This window comes from Podarcis liolepis, assembly GCF_965112155.1.
Source record: "Podarcis liolepis genome assembly, chromosome: 16".
Taxonomy (NCBI): domain Eukaryota; kingdom Metazoa; phylum Chordata; class Lepidosauria; order Squamata; family Lacertidae; genus Podarcis; species Podarcis liolepis.
The window spans coordinates 19,049,468-19,067,052 of NC_139567.1; the positions used below are offsets into that span (position 1 = coordinate 19,049,468).

General features: G+C 42.8%; 1 protein-coding gene and 1 long non-coding RNA gene across 15 annotated transcripts in view; one reads left to right on the plus strand and one right to left on the minus strand.

Annotated features, from left to right (window-relative positions):
• The window catches only part of LOC310696120, a 493,645-nt gene that overhangs the window by 291,034 nt on the left and 185,026 nt on the right, over nucleotides 1–17,585 (plus strand). The gene's annotated exons all lie outside the window — the stretch shown is intronic.
• Nucleotides 1–17,585, minus strand: part of NCAM1 (neural cell adhesion molecule 1) — a 226,853-nt gene that overhangs the window by 70,495 nt on the left and 138,773 nt on the right. For 9 of the 14 annotated variants that reach the window (XM_083480927.1, XM_083480933.1, XM_083480935.1 and 6 more), the window contains exons 5-10: nucleotides 17,081–17,218; nucleotides 15,552–15,669; nucleotides 15,098–15,267; nucleotides 11,943–12,085; nucleotides 4,736–4,765; nucleotides 238–388 (exon numbers count right to left, since the gene is read on the minus strand). In XM_083480927.1, coding sequence (XP_083337053.1) covers nucleotides 238–388; nucleotides 4,736–4,765; nucleotides 11,943–12,085; nucleotides 15,098–15,267; nucleotides 15,552–15,669; nucleotides 17,081–17,218 — 750 coding nt within the window. The remainder of the gene's footprint in view (nucleotides 1–237; nucleotides 389–4,735; nucleotides 4,766–11,942; nucleotides 12,086–15,097; nucleotides 15,268–15,551; nucleotides 15,670–17,080; nucleotides 17,219–17,585) is intronic. The other 5 variants (XM_083480934.1, XM_083480937.1, XM_083480932.1 and 2 more) reach the window with 1 other exon arrangement.

Below are 17,585 nucleotides of genomic sequence, written 5' to 3' on the forward strand. Positions count from 1 at the left end.
TCACACAGCTACAGTAACTTCTCACCACCACTGTGCCCCTCTTCCATCATTATAACCCCTGCTTGCTATACCCAGAAAGCCATGCCCTCCACTACCTCCCTAAAATTCTTCCCTCCTTCCCTCCACACATAAACATTCTGTGGGTTTGGACCCCTGGGGAGAAGAGAGGGCAGGCAGTGGAAAAAGGCAGAACCTGTACAATGGGAATGGGAGTGATGGTGAAATGTGCCCACTTACACTGGACTTCCAGGTGCATGGCTTGGGAATCTTGCCCTATGGTGTTGCTGGCTATGCAGATGTACTCCCCAGCATCCGTGTACTGAATGTCTTTCAGCGTCAGAGAAGATACCCGCGCATGGCTGCGCACCACAATGCGCCCATCCAGGGTCTGGCAGGAAAAGGAGAGAAGAGTTCAGAAGATATGGAAGATATGAGCAGATAAAGGTGCATTCAGAGAGCAGGGAATGCTTGGAAATCAGGCTGGGCTTTGCTAGGCATCATTTACCCTATGTCCATCATTCAGACATGGAATGGGGGAAGCAGTGGCCCTCCAAAAGTTGATGGACTCCAACTCACATTATCCTTGACCACTGGTCATTCTGGCTTGGGCTGATGGGAGATGTAGCCCCCAAACATCTTGAGGACCACATGTTCCTCACTCCTGGCTGAGACACTAAGAGGCTGCCACCTGCATTCTGCTTTCCGGAGGTCATGATTCTTTCCTTGCTGTCTGCCCTATGAAGCTGAACTGAGCCAACAAAAACCTGCTTAACAAGATTGCTTTGTTTTCAGGGTGCAAAGTTGCACTCCTGCCATGTGAAGGCAGGAGCAAAATAAACCCACTGTGCTGACATCCTGGTCCAATTTAATTTCTAATTAATTTCTTCAACGGCTGTTCACAGGCAGGATGGATACCACTGCCTTGTATTTCCAGCACTGAGCTGAAGTAGAGTGCAGGAAGACAGGGAAATGCTCCTGTGTTGCCCAGGCAAATGTCCGGAAAATGGCAGCACTCATCATAGCTGCAACCAACAGACTTATGCTCCACCAAGAAAAATAGCTGTAATCTTGGCTTTCAGACAACCCTACAAATGTCATGATGCTTTGGTTCAGTCTTAGCAATGACAAAAATATTAGCAATGAAGGGGAATGAGGTCATTTCGGAGAGCAATTGGACTGGACTCTGTGCTGTGCAGCCAGCAACATAGTATCTGTATTCCAGACTTTCACACTGTCCTGGTTGCTGCAGCTGAGCCTGGCTTAACTGCAGCTCCAGACAGGTCTTGAAATTCCAGTGGTGACATGTCAGATTCCTCTCCCAATGAGGCTGATGCCATTTTGAAGGAGTTCCTTCCTGGATCCAATTCTCTAGGCTAGAATCTTGTTTCTGGTATCAGCCTGCTAGAGGTCCCTGGGGAGGACATGAAAGAAACAGGCGAAGACTGTGGTTTGACCTTGCAATCGGTTCACAGAGGTAGACCGCCCTGAACGTGGAGGCTAAATATAAATATCATAGATAATGGCAATTGATAATATTTGTCCTCAAAACTGTTTTGATGCAGTTGCTCTTTTTTCACATGTGGGAAAGGCGGCTATTGCATCGTGGCTGGTGAAGCTTGGATAAAGAGAGGGGTTTTTCCCACCCCTCCCCACCCATTCCCCTTAATGCAAATGCACAAAAAGAAATAAAACAAGCACACAACCCACACCCCAAAAACATCCCCACCTAACCAAATACTCCCAAGAGAAAAATTCCTGTAGATTAACAAAGGAATAGCAAGATGTTTCTACAAAAGGAAAACAAAGGTGGTGTCTACTAGAAAGCTGCCTATCAATGAAAAAGCGATTCTTCCAAATTGGGGCAGTGAGATTATTAATATACTCCATTCAGGGTGAAAATGCATCAAGAGGCTGTCAGCTGGTCCCTGTTCTTTCATCTGCAGCCGAATCAACATTCCATAATATGCACATCAAAAGTGGCACTTGTGGCCTGATTAGGCTCCAGCCAGCTACAAAGGGAACACACACTCAACTGAATGCCCAGTTTTATCATCAGTTGTCATGGCAACAGAGGCACAAGGAAGATGATCCAGGAAGTCCTATTTGGGTATATGTTCCTATGCCCTTGCAGCAGTGAACAACTTTACATCCCATGAAAATCAGCCAACTTTGCTAAAGGTGTCACATCAAAGAACCACTTTGGTTAACAAAGCATATTAATGTCCAGGAGGGGCAGATCTAACAAGATTAATTCACACATGACAATTTATCACTTATATATAGAAAATCTGCACATTTCTGTCCAATGCACATGTACTGGAATTCTTCATTTGACAATAGTTTTCCATATGCATACATGGTGAAGAAGAAATTCTTGCATTTTGCAAACACCCCCTCCCTCACTTCAGTGTTTTACCCACTCCCAAATGCCACCCTCTTTGCTTCTGACATACTGCCTCTCTTCCCTTGAAAACAAATTCTGGATTGGGTCCAAACACCCCAAAACACAAAACAGGTCTTGGGTTGGGGAAAGGAATGCATTTTCAAGGTATTTCATCTCTCTCCCCAAAAAGTGATTTTGCTGTACCTTCAATTCTTTTGAGAAACAAATAAATATTGTATCCTAACAGATAGATAGAATTATGCTAGGAAGTATGGGGCTAAAGGACTTTAAAAGGTTACAAGCAATAGCACCCCCCCATACAAATACACGATGGCAGTTTTACCAGCTCAATTTCCCCCCACAAAATACTCTGAGGAAAAACAAGCTGGATTCACCTTGTGGAATAAGCAAATGAATACATTCTTAGAGAACTGGAGTTTATGAGCACCACCTCTCAGTAGTAAAACAGCACATGCAGCACGGAGGATATTAAATTATATACAAATGGATGTAGAAAGATGGTGGGCTGACTTGAGTTCTTACCATCTTTTTTCTGTTTACTAGGAACCCTGCAATCCACCAACATGTTTCACATTTTATAAAAACAAAACTGTCTAGACTCAGTTTCTCATAAGACTTAAGGATTATGGCCAAACTGGGCATGAATGCATCTTATTTTCAAAAGGAAGTCACTGCATGGGGCTATGGTGCTTTGCCGTCATGCAAATTTCTTCTTCCTATGGCTAACCATCAGTCTATGGCTAACCATGCACTGGGGAAATGGTTAAAGCCTCTCTGTTCAGCTCAAATTCATATCAGGCTCCCCCAAGACTTTTTCTGGCAAAACAGAAAGACATTGACTATGCCCTCATGCATTTCCAGCATCACACCTAGCTCAAGCCCTTGACGATCTGTGATCATCTTAATGCATTCTTACTTAAGAGGTTCTTATCAGGCTGAGATTCCACCTAATTCAGTATTCTTTCCAACAGACCCAGCACCTGGCAAGTGAAGGTGGTTCATCTAGAAATTGGTCCAGCAGCAAAGGAAGATCTACCTTCTGCCTGGGTTCAGAAGCAGATCACAGAAATGACCAAGAAATGACAGAAGCTCATCCTACAGAGTTCCCATCAGAGTAAGAATAACCCTTCTCATCTCCTGCCATAGATGCATACATAATGAAGAAATGGAAGAGAGGATGATTCAGATAGGATCTCCAGCATGTTGTTGTGTTTTGGCTCTTAAGAGTTTGGAACTCTAAGCAGCAGCTAAAGAAATTATGAGAACCACAGCAGAACCCACAGTTTCTTGCACCAGACTTCTCAGACTGATTTTGCTATAAGCCGGGTCATGTTTACTAGTACGCGGTTCTGACGCATTTCAAGAAGTCTACCCCATCCAATTTATGCAATACACGTTTCATTTGCTCGGTACACAATCCCAGTTTAATGGAAGCTGTTGGTCAAAATCATCTTTGCTAAAGTAGGGTTACGATTTAAATTATCCCCTTCCCTTCCTGCTCCCAATTTCCCAATCACAAAATTGAGCATGAAGTCCAAACTTGATGGATGTGGGATGAATGCACGCGATCAATCCCTCTCTGTTGCATTGTGGCTGAAGTTGGTGATCCATACAATACAGATAGGAGCTCCAGTTCGACATCTAGGTCAGTCAATTACCCATCTCTAAATGTAGTCTATAGGACCATCTTCTGGAGAACATATAGACTTTGAGATAGGTAACTGCACTGCTTCTGAGATGGAATGTGATGCAAACATTTTAAAGTAGAGCAGAACGTGCCTAACTGAAGGAGAATGAGCAAACAAGTGAATTTGAGCTGGGCTAAGTGGGCTGTGAGCACAAATCCTGAGATGAGGGGACTTACCAACTCACCCTCACCTTACTCCATGAGCCCATGGATGTCATGGATGAACAATGCTTTTAAGAACTTTGCTTTGGGAATTTGTGCCTAAAAGAGCTTTCAGCCTTCTAGGTCCAAAACGGAGAATATTGTTCATTGTTATTGAACATCACAGGTCCACTTTAATCCCACCAAAGCCCCACGGTGGAGGTCCTTGGTGATGTTTGTCCCATTCCAAAGACACTGTGCTTGCTCATCCAAAGATGCAGTAGGACAGAAAGAGGTTTCTAGAGCTACCAGCAGATAGCTTGAACTTATTATAGTAGATATATAGATAATCAACACCAATGCAGTTACATTATTAATACTAGATTTAGTTGGGTTGCTTACTGCTACAAGAAATTTGTTAATCCACAACATATAAATACATATTTATACACATATATACACAAAGCTAGAGAAGATTGGCTATTTGTCTGGTAATCTTATACCTCTTGTTTCTCGGGCCGGGTCCATGAAGCCTGGAGAGAACAGATAGATAAAACACAACACACACAAAAAAAGAGCAGTAAATGTTTACAAATGTTGTTGCTTCCCCCGCTTCAGTTAATACGTTGTATGCATCACACTGCATTCCGTGCACATGCGAAACCAAATTTAAGAAGGGAGGTGAGGTGGGTGGGACAATGAAGGGCAAGGGGGATTACAGTGGGACCTCCATTCCCTGGTATTTGTTCCAAATCAGTAATTAAAGCAACAACAACAACCCCAAGTTTGATTGATCAAGGGCTAAATTATCATTTGCAGACTCTGCTTCTGCTCAGCAGCAAGGCAACTTAATCTGCACATTTGGCTCTGTCACACCATTTTGCCGCAAGCAGCCCCCAATGGCAGCAATCCCAGCGACACCCCCACCCCTGCCCCACTGCAGCAGCTTTGCAATGCAAAGATATGGACAGAAATGTTTTCCTGGCACGGCAGAAGCATATTACTCTGTGTCCACAAGCAGAGAACAGCTATTAAAGCGACACATTTTAAATGCTTTCTCATGCATGCATACAAGCATATTTTCTTTTTATGTTATATCATATTATTATGATGCATGCTGTTAAAGAGGCAAGAATGCTCATATCAGAAAAAAGAAGCACAATTTGAAATCTATTGAAAACAAGAAAAATAGAATCCAATTTAAACCTCGGGGTCAATTTCTCTACTACCTGAAACCCAAGGACGTTTTCCACCTATGCCCATTTTCCTGGTTTAATCTGCTGCAGTAAAAGGAGTCCATAATCACCTGGTAATAGAATCACACGACCAGGAAGATGCAAGACTTTGGGTGCAGTGAACACTGCGGATGTTTGGATGGCAGCAACAGACACAAAGGCCAATGGACACCAAACACAAATGGCATGTTCAGGGAGTGAGGATGAGCAATGAGGCACCTGTTTCCCAAATCATTCCCAGCAAGGTCAGCGCCACCAGCTCTGACGATGACCACAGTTTCCGACATACTGCGTGCACACAAACCCTGCCTCAACAATTTCTGTCTCTGCTCTGACTCAGGAAGTGCTTAGAGCCTTCACCAACCTGGTGCCCTCCAGATGTTCTGGACAACAACTCACATCAGCTCCAGCTACCACAATTGGCATAGAGATCCCACAGCTGCCCTGAGGATTCTTCCCTCTGTAGAAACGTCCCCATTCAATACAGTGGGGGACCCAATCTGCAGCTTCAGGTGACAGCTACTCACATAAGAGACTTGCATGCAAATACGACTGCTTGTACATGTGTAAGACTACATTACAAACAAGCCTAGTTACCCATCATACGTTAGCAATATTGCCCTGACTCCTCCTAAGCAGCAACCTGAAATCATTGACACTGCTGATGTTAATCTAAAGGAACTTTGGCCTTGTGCTGAGCCCCACTGGATGTTCTTCCCAAACACAACCGGGAGAACCAAAACAGCAGGAGTAAGGACATTTCCTTCTTGCAACAAACATATGCACTACAAATCCATAAGCCCCAAGTTCAATAAACTCCCTATAAGGATTTAGTTAAGTCAACTCTCAGTCTCAGTTTACCCCATCTGCAACATGGGGAGAATAGTACTGACCCCAACTTACAAGGCATGTTAAGGAATACTAAAATAATAGATAAGAAGTACTTTTAGTTATTTAAAACACTATATAAATGCTAATTATTATTTGTCATTATCATCATTAAAGCTGCATTGAAGTGGGCAAAACTCCAGGCATTTCTAACAAAATCAATCCTTTTGAAGATCATATTCAAAAGTATGTACAAGCCATTTATTTTGGTGGAGGCACTACTAATTGAAGCTAAGGAATTTGGCACAAAAGAGACGATTGACTGATTGCCTTGACAATGATGCATATAGTATTACAACTAACCTTGACAAACTTGAATTATAAATCATGAGCTAAGAGGCAGTCAGGTGGGGGAAACTGACTGGAGGTTTTCTGGAGAAGAAAAAGATTACCCCCTGTACTCCAATTCCCGTCCTGACTTTATGGCATGGATGACCAACCTGATAGGGCTCTAACCCAATTTCTCTAGCTATTGGCCATGCTAGCTGGGGCTGATGGGTCTTAAGAGTCTAAGAACAGCCAGAGGCTCACAGGTTAGCCACTCCTAAGTGTATGGGTTCTCGTTTTACTATGATACCAACTCACAAAGGTAAAATCTATCACAATGATAGGGAGGGGCCAGAGGTATATAATTTAGTTAATTTAGCTAATTCTCCAATAAGCAGAACCCCTATAAACCCTTTGCCAAGTGTGTTGGGAAGGCAGCTAATATGAAAAATGGGATCAATGTGTCTTTTCCATCTATTTAGTTTTTATTTTATTTATTTATTAAATTTGTACTCCGCCCTATACCTGTAGATCTCAGGGTGGTTCACAACATATAAAAAACAGAAAACACATAATAAAAACAAGAACAAAGACAACCCAATAACCGCCCACCCTTCCACAACGCATTTTTAAAAGGCACTGGATGTCTATCAGTCAAAGGCCTGGTTAATGTTGAACGTTTTTGCCTGGTGCCTAAAGGTGTACCTTATCTTTATTAATCATACATACATATATAGTTTGGTCTGACAACTTAGGGCAAGAGGTTGGGGCAACACTGCTTAGAGCTGACTGTGACTAACTGGTATACAACTTGTTGAAATACTCATTTTATTTTTTAAAGGCTGCTGGGCCAAACCTTCTTGAGGAGTTCCAGGTCCTCGGCCTAAGTTTCCAAAACAGAGGCAAATAAGTTTATGTGCATGAGGGGAAGGTAGATGGCAGGGGGGCTGCACTGGGTGGCAGTCTACTTTGTGGGAATCAGGGAGAAAGTTACTTGGCTACCTCCACTGTTTAAGGAACTGTCTACCAGGTGTAACTCTAACATTACCACTGTGCACTGAGCTGGAGGCTTTGCACAATGGGCCCAATGGGACAGTGGGCCTAAGAACGCTGGCAAGAAACCAGCCCTAAGGTTGTGTGTATTTCTTCTGTTTCACCAAGAGAAGCTGCATAACTGATAGCAGACATGGTGTTGCAAATGAAGATTCCCACCACCACACAAGGCACCATTCCTGGCAGCACAATTGATCCATAGACAGCACTGTTCCTGTATCTAGATAACGCCTTGACTTGACTGCAACTAAATTATACCGTTTGCACAGTCAATGGGCACCTCTAAGCTTTTGCACAAATCCCATTCATTCACATAATCAACAGTTTTGAATAACAAACACCTGATCATCCGTTCGACAACCTGGTAAACCTTGCAAGGATCTAGTCCAGTTTAATTCTCATGCAAGAGAAACTGGACTAACCCCAGGCTTCACTGGTTTGGACAACTGGAACTATGTCCTGCCATCTGCTGATTAATACAAATGCATACCATGCACTGGTATTTAGCTGTGACATTTGAGAGTTACTGTGATAAGAACTAAGCTGCCATGTGGAATCAGATCAAAAGACCCATTTAACCCAGCTTCCTGTGGTCAACAGGAACCGAGAGATGTTTCATGGAAATTCATGAGCCAGCAAAGGAAGTGATAATTTATTCTTACTGTTCAGACCCCATCATCTGTTAGTCAGAAATGTACCACTGCTGGAAGATGGGGATTACAATTTTGGCTGCTGAACTGAACTAGACTTCCCCAACTGGTGCCCTTCAGATGTTGTTGGACTTCAACTCTCATCAACTGCAGCCAGAATTATGAATGCTCAAAAATGAAGATAAAATTTGTAATTGCAAGCATCTGGAGGGTACCCAGTTGGGGAAGGATCTGCTAAATCAACTCCACTCCTCCTTTTATTATGGTGTGCTAACAATATTGAGCACTGATGGTTTAGGAGGCCCATTTGTTGCCATTTTGCTTCACCCCACACTTGCTTAGTCTGCTCCCATAGCACAGATCTCTTGTTTGAACTAATGACAAAACCAAAGCATAAATGCCTGAAAATTAACTGGAATGTAATGGCAATATACAAAGAACAAGGAAACTCATCAGCAAGGCATCCAGCCCACACACCAGACAAAACAGCAGCAGCAGCAGCAGCAGTAGCAACAACAACAACAGCAGCAGCAGCAGCAGGTCTGAATTCTTCACGTTTCTCCTCCCCCTGCCCATTCCGGTCTTCATTAGAAACTATCCAAAGGAGGATGAACCTTTATAGTTCCTTAGCATAGAGTGTTCAACGGCAGAAGTGAACGTTTCAAAAATATTTAGCAGTTTTACTCTGAGCTTCTTGAAGGGGAAATTCCTCAGGGAAAAATAACTCAGCCACCTCTCCCAGCTTTTTGCATTGTTTGGCTGATTTACAATGAATTCTCATGCTATATTTGAACACAGAAAATGCTGCCATTAGTAGCTGAACATAGGGAACTATAGATAGTGGATCGGTCTATTTCTGGTTTGTGCCTGTTTTCCATGTGTTCATTCATAAGTTTATTCTGTCTCATTTCCACATTAATCTACTTTCCCATTTTTTTTACTAATCCAGATAATAATTCACATTTAAGGATGTATTCATATTTTAATATGTATTTTTACCATAAAACATACATTTAGATCAGCATTTTAGCTCAATGTGCACACTTCTGAACATATTTAATCCTAAAATATGCTTTAAAAATATACTGTTGTACTTGATTTGGTCTATCCATTTTTCTAAATAAAACATTTCTTCCCACGTGGCTCAAACAATCTATAGTATGGCTTCTTGTGTCATTTGAACCTGGACTGTGATTTGTTTGCCTTAACCAAACATTAAACAGCAAGCCAAAAATAAACCAAGAAGTCAGATAGGAACTTGCGTGGCAGGAGAGAAGCCTGTTCACAATGAAAACATGGCTCAAGACAAACTGTAGCTTATCATGACATACAAAGCAGTCCAATGCCTCCAAACCATTCTGCTCTCTATGTACAGTATGTGTTTGGATCTGAATTCCCTACTTTTCTACACTGTCATAACTAATGAAAAAGGTTCAACACTTTTCTTTGACCTTAAATGCAATTAACTAATAAGCACTGCTTGAATTTGGAGCTGCATAAGAACTGAGAAATGCTCTCCCTTTCTTTCTTTCTTTATTCACTTGCTGTTCACATGGGACTATTATGACGAGCGGCCAGCCCTGTGCAGCTTCTGGCCACATCCAATCCGAAGACATCATCTTTATTTCAAAACTGCTAATTATTTTTGCCATCAAGAACAAAAAAATGGTTTCGATATGTGGTCGACGACAGTTAACAAGCGAGCACAAAGGCAGCCAGGGCTTTTGTGCCTGGAGTTACGTGCAGCGTGAAAGAGTAAAAGTGCAGGATATCAAGAGAAAAAAGAATGAACAAGCTCATTTGGGTCCACAGAATGTTTTTAGGCTACATATGCATCTCTCCCTTCCCTCACCCCCCCCCCCAATTTCTCCCAAGCAACTTCTGCTTTTGGTAGTTGCTGTAATGGCTGTTGCACACTGGAATCGCAGCACCAATACCCGGCCCATCACCTAAGAGCAAAAGGATGGGTACAACTTTCCTTGCATGTTTGGCAGTCAGAAAGGAACAAAAACATGCACCTCCCAAGAGGCTACAGATCCAGCAAGCTCCTGGGAAGCAATGGAATAGATTATTTAGGTCTGCAAATAAATAATCATTTCTTCGTGTGTGGTTAAGAAATCGCCTCTGGGCAACCATGCAAGGAGAAGTAGATGGAGAATTGGTTCTGTTACCTGGGGCTAGAATCAATAACACATAGCTCCACATGGTGTACCATCGACAGTGGAAGGTCACCATATACTAGAATGACTCCACCCACCCAAGCTGGTTTTTGGTTGTAGTCAACAGAAAGGGCTATAAAACCTCCCTATTAGTGCTAGGATTTGGCCTCAGAAATAAAAGCCTTTCCTGGCTCTAGACTTGGTCCCTAGCACATACCCTTTGGCTCCTGGCTCTCTCTTGATGGCTTAGCTCAGGGAAGTTCCATTCTTATGTGAAGCCATTGCAGGTTTGCAAATTACTAAGGCAGGGATTTGTTTGTTTTTTGCTAAGCTGACATAAATATGAATCCTACCTTAACATACAACAAGGGCAATGAAATTGTATGAGGCTAGTTTCACCCTGTTCTGCTACCTCTCAACAGGCCAATATACGTATTGCACACATCACAGGAGACTGCTGAACCCAGCCCCCAACTATCTATCATGTGTTTTTTGCAATGCATCATATCATTTGGATTCTTACAATCACAATGACTCCATGTCAATGACAGATATTCTGATCTATGCTAATTGGACATGAGGGACCCAGAGGTAAGGGCTACAGTGAGATCCATTGGCTTACTACAGTGGAATCAGGTTAGTTGTCAGCAGCCGTTTATCCTCCAAGGGATTTGTATGACATTTTGGGAACATGCCTTGGTAGAATAGCAGCCAAAGGTGTAAGCCAGGGAGTCCCCAATTCAAATTCCACCTCATCTGTTGACTCTCTTGGTAGCTATAGCTATATTACGCTTTCCTTCGTCTTGAATCCTCCATTAGCAGTGTGGGAAAGGGAACGGGGAATCTGTCAATTTTGAATTTCATTAGTTTCCCATTTCTCCAGTTTTAAGTTCAGTTCATGACATTTCAGCATCAGTGTGCAATTCTGTTTGAAAAAAGTCTAATGACTCTGAATTTTATTGCCATTTTTTCCTACTATGTATATACCTTTCAGGATCCAATTTTACCTAATGTACACATTTTTGCAAGCAATCGTCTTTAGTATAATGCATTTTAAGGCACATTTTCTCCTAATATACAAATTTTTGGGGCAGAGGAACTGCATTGCAAAATATATGAATTTCAAAAGATAGGTGCGTTTTGGTTCACATACTGCCTCAAAAATGGAAAGTTAGGTAAGTCCTTATTAAAATGAAACCCAAACCATGTTCCCACTCCCGTCCCTAGTGTGGGAAATCTAATCTTGGTGAACCCTAGAGAGCTGTTGCATGGGATACTGAAATAATATAACTATTAAATATTACTATCTGCATGTGAACCAAGCTTAGAGGAACAGCGGTTCCAGTGTGCAACATTATACTGCCAGTTGAGAGGGAGCAGAGGAAGCTCCTAGGCCTTCTACTTCCCCTGATTTTATTGCCCTGCTGCAGGAGGACTGGACCTAAGGTGAAGCAATACCTTCTCTTCATTACTGATGTTCCGTGTAGAGGTCCTCCACGTGATGGAGGGGATGGGGTCTCCAGAAGCTTCACAGGTCAGAGTGATCTGGTCTTCCAGTTCCATAGCAGTTTTGTTCTCCACATAGGTGATTTTGGGTTTTGCTAAAGAAAGGGTACCAAAGCACACAAAAGAAGGTTTATTTGGTTGTTGGTTTATGTTGTCTGAAAACACAGGGCACCATTCTCCGAGGAGTCACAACTGAGCAAGGCTCATCAAAATAAATTCCATTCCCATTTATTTCATAGGGGATTGCCAAGAGTCTGACCATTACTAGTTGCAGGCATAAGGGAACCAAAACCTATCAGGGCTTTGCAGCTGTATACATGAATCTTAATAATCAATTTATTATTTTTAAGAACAATAATGCTAGATAGTAATATTAAGGCTACAATCCAAGCAAATATTGGCTGCACTCCATTAACAACCTAGAAATAAGATCAATATAAGTATCCTTCTAAGGAGGCATACATAGGATTGTGCACAAATTCTCTCACTAAAATCCATACAATTGAAATGTAATTAACTCTGTTTCTTTATTTTTAAGGCATTTGTGTACAGCCATTCATAAACATTTATTCCAGGGTACTTAACAAAACAATACAACTCAAACACAGTCAGAAAAAAAATATACAGTGTAACATTAGCTTTTGATGGATCATATTAGAGTACACTATAATCCCATAATGAAAGTTAATTTGCATAATAATCTTGTTCATTTTGCATATTTTTGCTCCTGCACACTGCAGAAAGAGATTTTAAGGAGCAGCTGAATATTCACTAGGCATTGTTTTTACCCAGGGCATCTCAGGGGCCATAGAGTCGATTGGTTCTCACTATCTAATGACAGAGGGAAAGGTCCAACCTCGTGAGACATTTAACACCGGATGCCTCCTTCAGGAGGCTGTGGGAAGGTCTGCAGCTAGTTCCCCTCCGACATCAAGGGACCGACATCACACACAAGAGGAAGCACCCCAAGTGTGTGCATGTGGGTCAGGATCCTGATAGAAAGGGCACCCTGATAAGCTCCTGGAACATGAGAAAAACCATGTCAGTGCAGGAGCTTTATTACCCACAATCAAAGTCAATGGGCGGGAAACTTTCTCTCTCAAAAATGTGTATTTTAGTGGTTGTGGTTATTATGATTGGTTTTAATGTTTACTTTTGTAAGTCACTTTGGGTCATTTTTGTGAGGAAAGCAACTAGTAGCAATAATAATAATAACAATGGTAGACACCACACAAAGCCAGAACATAAGAAGAAAATGTGTATCTCACACAGAACCATAGATAGGTGATCTTGCACCCCTAACAGAACCGCCTAGATTGCACCCCCTAGCCACAGACAAATTAGCTCTTCTTTCTGCCTCTCCTCCAACCCCCCAACCCCATTCAATTCACCCTCTATTTAAAACCATTTCTTATGAGGCAATAATCAATATTTATAGTTATGGGCATAGTTTTAAACCACTTTTGGGGCCCTCCCCATCGCCTGCACCCCTGGCAGGGGCCCACCTCACCCCCCCCCCCCCAGCCACGGCCCTGATCCCACACACCTACCTTCTACTCTGCTGTTTAGTCCAGAAGACAAGGGTGGTTTGATTCTCTCTCCTGACCCTTTTGGATTGCTCTCTCAAGAATTAGAAACTTGTCAAATATTACATGAAATCTGGGAAGCTAAGCTGGGGACTAGCAAACTCATTTTTATCTATGTACCAGGTATAGACATATTTATTCATGTGCTGCTGTTGTTTTAGACTGTATGTGTGTGTATCTATATCTATATCTATATCTATCTAGTTAAAGCTATGGTTTTCCCAGTAGTGATGTATGGAAGTGAAAGCTAGACCATAAAGAAGGCTGATCGCCGAAGAATTGATGCTTTTGAATTATGGTGCTGGAGGAGACTCTTGAGAGCCCCATGGACTGCAAGAAGATCAAACGTATCCATTCTGAGGGAAATCAGCCCTGAGTGCTCACTGGAAGGACAGATCCTGAAGCTGAGGCTCCAATACTTTGGCCACCTCATGAGAAGAGAAGACTCCCTGGAAAAGACCCTGATGTTGGGAAAGACTGAGGACAGAAGGAGAAGGGGATGACAGAGGACGAGATGGTTGGACAGTGTTCTCAAAGCTACCAGCATGAGTTTGACCAAACTGCGGGAGGCAGTGGAAGACAGGAGTGCCTGGCGTGCTCTGGTCCATAGGGTCACGAAGAGTCGGACACGACTAAGCGACTAAACAACAAACAACAACAATCTATCATCTATCTATCTGCACACACACACAAGGAACTATTTAAACTTCTTATTTAAAAATAACTTCAAGATGCCTCATGGGAAGCAATTCAGATGAAACGAAATGAAACAAAATAAATAATTAACTTCCAAGCATTTGATGGGATGGTTACTTTTACAACTTTTTAAGTTGCGGCTCTGTCTACTGGGGTGGTGTGGTAATGATATTATGGGTGGAATTCGATATAGCACTAAGGAGATGGTTCCATTTCCATTTCTGCCTGTCTGATGGAATGATCTCCCCTTTCCTCTCCATGCTCACTGCTGTGGAAGTTCTCATGAACTCCAGAGTGGATTTGGAGGAGGCACAGGGTGCGTGCAGGGGGAAGAGGAGGTGAAGCTCCATTGAGGTAGCTGGATTCGTGCACTGACTTCCACTAGTGGAACGGGTTATTTAAATCAGGCGGTGTAGTGGTTAGGAGCGATAGATTCATAATCTGGGGAACCGGGTTCGCGTCTCCGCTCCTCCACATGCGGCTGCTGGGTGACCTTGGGCTAGACGCACTTCTTTGAAGTCTCTCAGCCCCACCCACCTCACAGAGTGTTTGTTGTGGGGGAGGAAGGGAAAGGAGACTCCTTCGGGTAGTGATAAAGCTGGATATCAAATCCAAACTCCTCTTCTTCTTATATTTTTATATCACTATCTTGTTTTAGTTTTCGTATGTATTAAATCTTTAAGATCCCTTGAGCCTTTTTTAGAAACAGGTGTTTAAGAAATTTAACTAAATCTTCCAACAGATACCTAAGACCGACTTTTGTCTGTTTATTTTTGGGTCAAAGAGGAGAAAGAATGAACTAGAAGCAATAAAAGCCCAACTTACCGAAGACTTTGAGGTGTATGGTGGCATCATGCTCGCCAGCTTTATTCTCAGCAATGCAGAGATACTCTGCTTCGTCGTTCTTCTCTACCTTGCGAATAGTCAGCTCTGAGCCATCATAACTGAAGCCGTACTTTTCATCATCCTCACCTCTTTCTATTGATTCCCCATCCCTGAAGGATGCAAAGCACATGGACAGATGTAGTTATTTCAACTGCGGGGTTTATCAGTTGGGGCTGGCTTTCAAAAGTAAAATGAATGGAACTGAAGGAGGTTAAAGGAAAGCATCATGTTATTACTCAACCCATGCTCTTGGAGGGAGTTAATCTGGGTCAAAGCAAGACAACAACACTAAGCCTTTTGGGGCACCCCGGTGTTCCATAGCAACGGTGCCCTCTCAACTAAAACCTGCTTGCACAGTGCTAATGAACATGACCTGAGATTCTGCACATCTTACTTGGTCCAACTGATGGTTGGCTCTGGAAAGCCGTCTGCATCACACACGAGTTTGACTGACTGGCTGAGATTTGCCGTGGCATTCACAGTGCTCTGCTTGGAGCGAACAGTAGGAGGCACTGAAAGAAAGAGAAACAAAGAGCAAGAGATACACTTTTGATGAGCAGCAGATAGAGAGGCAGAGCAGTTAAAGAGGCCAAATGGACTCCAGAGAAGAGTCCTGTTCTTGGGTGTCCTCCACACTCTTTGCCTCTCCACTATTTGGTGTTTGATTTAGTTGCATAATTACTAAAAAGAAGTCTTCTTGCAATATTCTAACAGAGTTTATGGGCAAGGAGGACTCTAATTGTCTCCAAAATGCCAAATTCTCAACTGATCAAAACTCTGCAATATGACAAATAAAAACAAACACAAATGCAGAAAACATGTCCAGAAAGTGACATATCGGTGCTGTTTATTTAGCACCTACAAGCCATTTCACTGCTCAAATGCTAGAAACAAAACTTTTACCCTTCAACTTATATTCCCTGAAAAGGTTGGCTGTTAAAGGTTTTTAGTTTGAATTGTTCATGTTAGCAGTCCCAGTCCAAAGAAAAACCTTCATGTGCCATCACTTGTCATTTCTGCATGAGAATTTTGGCCATGAAATGCCTCTGAATTCCTTGGTTGTGAGAAGTATCAACTTGGGCGAAGGTTATTGCACTTCTTCCTTCCCCCACCCCATGCCAACAAAGCCTCTCTTCTAAAGCACATGTTTAGGAGCAAGGGAGATGGCAAAGTAACAGCACATGTTTAAAATGGACAAGGTCCCAGGTTCACTCTGTAGTTAAAAGGATCAAGCAGCAGGTGATGGGAAAGAAGCTTCTCTACATGAGACCCTGTAGGGCCATTACCTTAAGAACAAACAATATTGGATCAAATGTCTGACTCAATGGAAGACAGCTTCCAATATTGATAATATCTTTGGGAAGGACTATAGCTCAATGGTAAATGCTTTGTATGCAAAGGTCCCACATCCAATCCCCCACCTTATTCTGTCTCAACCCCACAACACACACACACACACACACACACACACACACACACACTTCAATACGGCCCCCAAAAGCCACTGCCAAGTCAATATGAAGTCAAAACCTTGGTCAGTCCAAGAACCTATTTCTTCATGGGTGACCTTCTGGAGGTTGTGTACCAATGGTGCAAGGGACCAGAGGCAAAGTGGACAGAGCAACTGATATAACTCTTGCCTTTGGGCTACATTCCAGCAGCCACACATAAGTCAGAGATTTCTACACACCCAAAGCTGGGAAGGAAGAGGGACGATCATAGTTCAATGAGACATTGTACCCAGGTGAAAGTGCTCGACCCTTAGAGTGTGGCCTGAGAAGAGCCCTGAGGGTCAGAAAGAGAGGCTTGGAGACTCCCACTGTGGCCCTGAGGCTCCCCTCTCCTGTTGTAGAGAATACTGGGAAGGTTGGGCGAGTAGCTTGGCGAGTATAAGGCAGGCAGCTTTCTATGTTCCTAACTCACCATTGACAATGACATGAATGTCTCTGAAATCAACCTCTCCACGAGCCAGGATCCTTCCTTCACACCGGTACATCCCCTCATCTGTTTTCTTTATTCCTCTGATCTGTAGGTAGTTGTTGGGCAGCACAACAAACCGAACTGCAAGAGAAAAATGGAACAGAAAGCTTGATGGTGGCCACCTAGGATTCTTTTGTACAGCTATCCCTGATATGTTCATCTTGGACAATAAGCTTAATCTGAACAGCATTTCTCTCTCTCTCCTAGTTTCCATAATCAAGCTCACCAGGGCCTGGAAGAAGTTGGGTCCAACCAAACCAGCAATAAGAGCTGATAAACACAGGAAGCCCAGTTGCTGCAGCAAGGAGGTTTAGTTGGTGACATAAAAATGTATCCTAAATCTAGTCCTGGGCTTTCAAGCTCCCCACCTCTTATGCACCTGCACTAAGCCCCACAGGGTCTGTTTGGCAGCCTCAGTGCTTCATTCTGCTTCCTGATGCCTGGTGCT